The sequence below is a fragment of the Cucurbita maxima genome, unplaced genomic scaffold (genome assembly GCF_002738345.1).
Source record: "Cucurbita maxima cultivar Rimu unplaced genomic scaffold, Cmax_1.0 Cma_Scf00005, whole genome shotgun sequence".
Classification (NCBI taxonomy): domain Eukaryota; kingdom Viridiplantae; phylum Streptophyta; class Magnoliopsida; order Cucurbitales; family Cucurbitaceae; genus Cucurbita; species Cucurbita maxima.
This window is the reverse complement of record NW_019272021.1, coordinates 5,602,620-5,607,474: the sequence shown is the minus strand read 5'-3', so window position 1 is coordinate 5,607,474 and position 4,855 is coordinate 5,602,620. Positions and strand designations below refer to the sequence as shown.

At 35.2% G+C, this 4,855-nt stretch overlaps 1 protein-coding gene across 2 annotated transcripts in view; it reads left to right on the top strand.

Annotated features, from left to right (window-relative positions):
• Positions 1-1,139: 1,139 nt before the first annotated feature.
• LOC111479659 (pentatricopeptide repeat-containing protein At1g09900-like) overlaps positions 1,140-4,855 on the top strand; it is a 4,696-nt gene continuing 980 nt past the window's right edge. The window contains exons 1-2 of one of the 2 annotated variants that reach the window (XM_023124442.1): positions 1,140-3,949; positions 4,135-4,252. In XM_023124442.1, the coding sequence (XP_022980210.1) occupies positions 1,298-3,949; positions 4,135-4,224 (2,742 nt within the window). In that variant the 5' untranslated portion in view covers positions 1,140-1,297 and the 3' untranslated portion in view covers positions 4,225-4,252. Of the gene's footprint in view, positions 3,950-4,134; positions 4,798-4,855 lie in introns of those variants that run through there. The other variant, XM_023124441.1, reaches the window with a different exon arrangement.

The following is a 4,855-nucleotide window of genomic DNA, read 5'->3' as shown; positions in this document are numbered from 1 at the left end:
AAAAAAAAAAAAAAAAAAAAAAAAAAAAAAAACTCAATTTTGAGATGGAAATTTTTGTTTTCTCATTATTGAAATGATTATTAGAAAAAAAAACTAAACTAATTATAAGAATTTGGGAATAATCCCACTGATTAATTCTATTTTATTTCATCAAATAAGTTTTTATTTAATGTTTTGAAATCATATATATACATATATATATATATAAGTTAATCATATAAATAAAATTTAGTTTCCATTCAAAATGAAATTTGAAAATTTATATGTATTTCAAATATTTTTTTACATTGCAATTAAACAAAAAATAAAGGGAAAAAATGTACACTTATCGCAAATTCATATTAGGGTAAAAAACTTTAATATCTATAAATAATATTATGTTAATTTGCAATGAATTTCTCATTTTATTTTGAAAAAAAAAAAAAAAAGCAAGTTGTTGCGAATTTGCAACATATTTTTTCAACTATTGAAACGACGAGATTAATAATGATATAGTTTTCATAAACAGCTTGGCAAAGGAAAAAAAGCCCTAAATTTAATTTTGTTACAGATTTATTTATTTATTTATTTATTATTATTTTGATGCCATTCTACATCTATTTTTAAATAAAGGAAAAAACCAATTTACTCTTAAAACAAAAAATTAATAATTGTATCGATTTAAATTTTAAACTTTTTTAGGAATAATAATATATAGAACATTTGCCTGGTTGTTTACAGATTATTTAATTTAATTTAATTTAAAATAAGCTCAAAATTGTCTACATATAATTATTAATCTCCCGTGTTTGGTTAATTTATATTAATTATTTTCATTAAATATATAAAAATTAGTAAGAGTTGTAATTTATACCATACAAATTGAAGGGGTATAAATTCATTCTTTAGAGCAAACGTGTCCCTTTATGTAATATGTCATCGATGACTTGTCTTAATCAAAGTTTGTTGAATGATTCTTCAAAGAAATTTCATAATATAAATAATTAAATTATAATTTGGATTGGGCCAAAACTACTCTCAATATGGGCCGCACGGCCCATATGGCATTCGAACTTCTCACTTCCAAGGACATGCACGGCCCATTTATCGGCCCATTCTCAGCTCTTAAGGCCCATTTACCAAAATATCGTCTTCCTGCTTGACATTGAAACCACAAACACAGTTCCCTCTCCCAGTTCACTCCCGTCTCTTCTGACGGCATTTACGCTTCTGCAACTCGCCGCCCGGTGAGTAATCGCCGATCAAATTCCGGCTTGGAATGTAATTCGAAAGCCCTTCCAAGCTTGGCCGCCTTCCAATGTTTGTCTATGTGCGTTGCCTACAGAACTCTTTTAAGGTACACTGGTCTTCTTCTCTGAGTCCATTTCAAACCCTAACTCCCAAGTTCTTAAACAAGTACAGTTCTTCGTCTTCTTCTGATTCGAGCACTTGTGCTTTTGATTATATTGCTCAATTTTTGCCTTCCAACGATGGTACTTTGAAATTGGTTTCTGTGAGTTCCGTCACTACAAATGACCGACGTAGAATCACTGTTGGGTTATCCAAAGCGATTAAGTTGTACCAGGGATACGCATTGAAGGAACTATCGAGAAATTTCTGCCCCTTTTTCTTGGTTAAGATTATGAAACTGTTTGAATGTCGGGAAACTGCGTTTGCGTTCTTCAAGCTAGCGTTTAATGACGATTGTGAAGATACTGTAAGGTCTTGTTGTGTAGTGGCACATCTCTTAGCTGCAGAACGATTTTTTTTGCTCGCGCAAGATATTGTTTCGTGGATTTTTGCAAGAATTGGTCCACGAAGAAGCAAGAATTTGGCGGCATTTATGTGGGAAGGTCACTGTGATTACGAATCTGACCTTTCAGTTTTGAACACTCTAATGCGGGGGTTTATGAAGTCGGAAATGCATTATGAGGCGTTAGAAATATTGAGTAAGATGCGGGAGGTGGGAGTGATGCCAAATGCATCCGCCATTTCCATTCTTTTTAGATTGCTGCTTAGAGCTGGTGATTATGGTGCTGTATGGAAGTTGTTTGGGGACGTGGTTCGGAAGGGACCTTGCCCTAATAACTATATGTTTAATGTAATGATTCTTGAGTTTTGTAGAAAAGGTTGGAGTGTGATTGGAGAAGGTCTATTGCATGTAATGAGAAAATTTAGATGTGAACCAGATGTTTATTCGTATAATATTGTGATAAATGCAACCTGCTTAAGAGGGCAGTCATCAGATGCACTTCATTGGGTGAATTTGATGATTGCAAATGGCTGTAAACCCAGTATTGCTACATTCAGTATCGTCATCGATGCCTTCTGTAAGGAGGGAAACGTGGAGTTAGCTAGGAAACTCTTTGATGAAATTGAAGACATGGGTCTTTCTCATAATACTATAGTCTATAATAGCATGATAAGCGGGTATGTCAAGGCAAGAGACATTGGTCAAGCAAACTTGCTCTTTGAAGAAATGAGGACCAAGGATATAGTTCCTGATGGCATTACCTTTAATATATTGGTTGCTGGTCATTACAGATATGGAAGGGAGGAGGACGGGGATCGGTTATTAAGGGATTTATCTGTGTCTGGGTTGCTTCATGATGCATCCCTATGCGATGTAACCGTTGCAGGATTATGCTGGGCAGGTAGATATGACGAAGCCATGAAGTTTTTAGAGGATTTACTTGAGAAGGGAATTCCTCCAAGTGTAGTAGCTTTTAATTCCATTATTGCAGCATACGGCAGTGCAGGTTTAGAAGAGAGAGCATTTTATGCTTATGGTACAATGACGAAATTTGGTTTAAGCCCTTCATCTTCCACATGTAGTTCCTTGCTTATCAGCTTAGTTAGGAAGGGGAGACTTGATGATGCAAGGATAATTTTGTACGACATGATAGAAAAAGGATACCCTGTCAAGAACATGGCTTTTACAGGTCTTTTCGATGGGTACTTCAGAATAGGAGATGTTAATACAGCTGAAAGTCTGTGGAATGAGATGAAGGGTAGGGGGGTGTTTCCTGACGCTGTTGCATTTGCAGCTTTCATTAATGGGCTCTGTATGTCGGGTTTGATGGAGGACGCTTATGATGTGTTCTCTGATATGTTGAGAAAGGGGTTTGTACCGAATAATTTTGTTTACAATTCCTTGATTGGTGGATTCTGTAGAGTGGGAAAACTAAATGAAGCCCTGAAATTGGAGAGAGAAATGAAGAAAAGAGGCCTTCTTCCCGATATTTTTACGACGAATATGATCATTGGTGGGTTATGCAAACAAGGTAGGATGAAGTTAGCAATTGAGACGTTCATGGACATGTATAGGATCGGTTTATCTCCTGATATTGTTACTTACAACACATTGATTGATGGTTACTGTAAAGCATTTGATATGGGTGGTGCAGATGATTTAGTGATGAAAATGTCGGATAGTGGGTGGGAACCTGATATCATGACTTATAATATACGAATTCATGGTTTCTGCACAGCCCGAAAAGTTAATCGGGCTGTACAGATACTAGAGGAACTTATTTCAGCTGGAGTAGTTCCGAATACTGTAACATACAATACCATGATTAATGCTGTCTGTAATGTCCTCCTGGATCATGCTATGATTTTAACTGCGAAATTGCTTAAGATGGCGTTTGTTCCAAACACTGTCACAGCAAACGTATTACTGTCTCAATTTTGTAAGCAAGGGATGCCTGAGAAAGCCATATTTTGGGGTCAGAAGTTGAGTGAGATTCGTGTTGATTTCGATGAAACGACACATAAAATAATGAACAGGGCCTACCATATTATTCAAGAAGGTGGCGAGCATATAAATGCATCATATGAGAAAAGCGTCTTCATGGATTTTCTCATGTATATTACTTATGATTACTTCTGTAGAACTAAACCCTCACAAGAGAAAGATGAGAGCTTAACTTTTAAAACTAGTTTCAGTCAGTTCAATAGGATGATTGAGGTATAAGCTTTATCTCTTATTCAACTCTTTGAGCATGATCTACTTGCAGAATGATTGTTCTAGAAATGCATCTTTGAGGAATATATTTATTATTATCTGGCTTGTGAGCTGCTGTAGAATTTGTTTTAGTGCTATGGAAAGAAAGGTAGTAATAAGAAAGATACTATTCCCTCTTAAATTTTCAGGACTACCCATACAAAATATGCATCCCTATTGGGTATGATGCTGATATTCATAATTCACTAAACGATGATCGAAGAAGCCCCTCCCTCTGAAAGAAGAAGAAAGGCAGTATCCTTGATTGTTCGAGAGAAAAGGATAATGACACCCAAGCTTGTGACATCCCCTTCTACCTAATGGCATGTTTAAGTTATGTGGAGATTCAGGTATCAAGGAAATTTGGTGACCCATGGTCCTCTAAATCGGAGATGCCTTCAACTTAGATGTAAAACAATGATAGAAAACTCAAACTAGCTGCTTTCACCCGTTAGTTTCCTCATATTTCATCCTGAATAAACAAAAACCAGAGAGTGCTAACGTTCTTAAGGCATCGATCAACAATTCATATTCAAAAGCAGAAAAGTTAGAAATCATGACCCAAACAGAGAATATAATGGTTGAACTCTTAAATTGAGATCATGTCAATTTTGCACCCGATTTGCAAGGTTTGGGGAACTTCAAATATTATCAGAGTGAAGGATCATTAACTAGAGCATTCTCTCGAAGTTCCTGATACACCAACAAAGAGAAAAATGTACTTGGAGGAATCATCCTTTGAGGTAATACTATGAAACTTGCCTTGAATAAGGCAAAGTCCATTTAAATCTTGTGGTTTTGTTTTGTTTTGTTTTGCTTTTTTTTTTTTTTTTTTTTTTTTTTTTTTTTTTTTTTTTTTTTTTTTTTTTT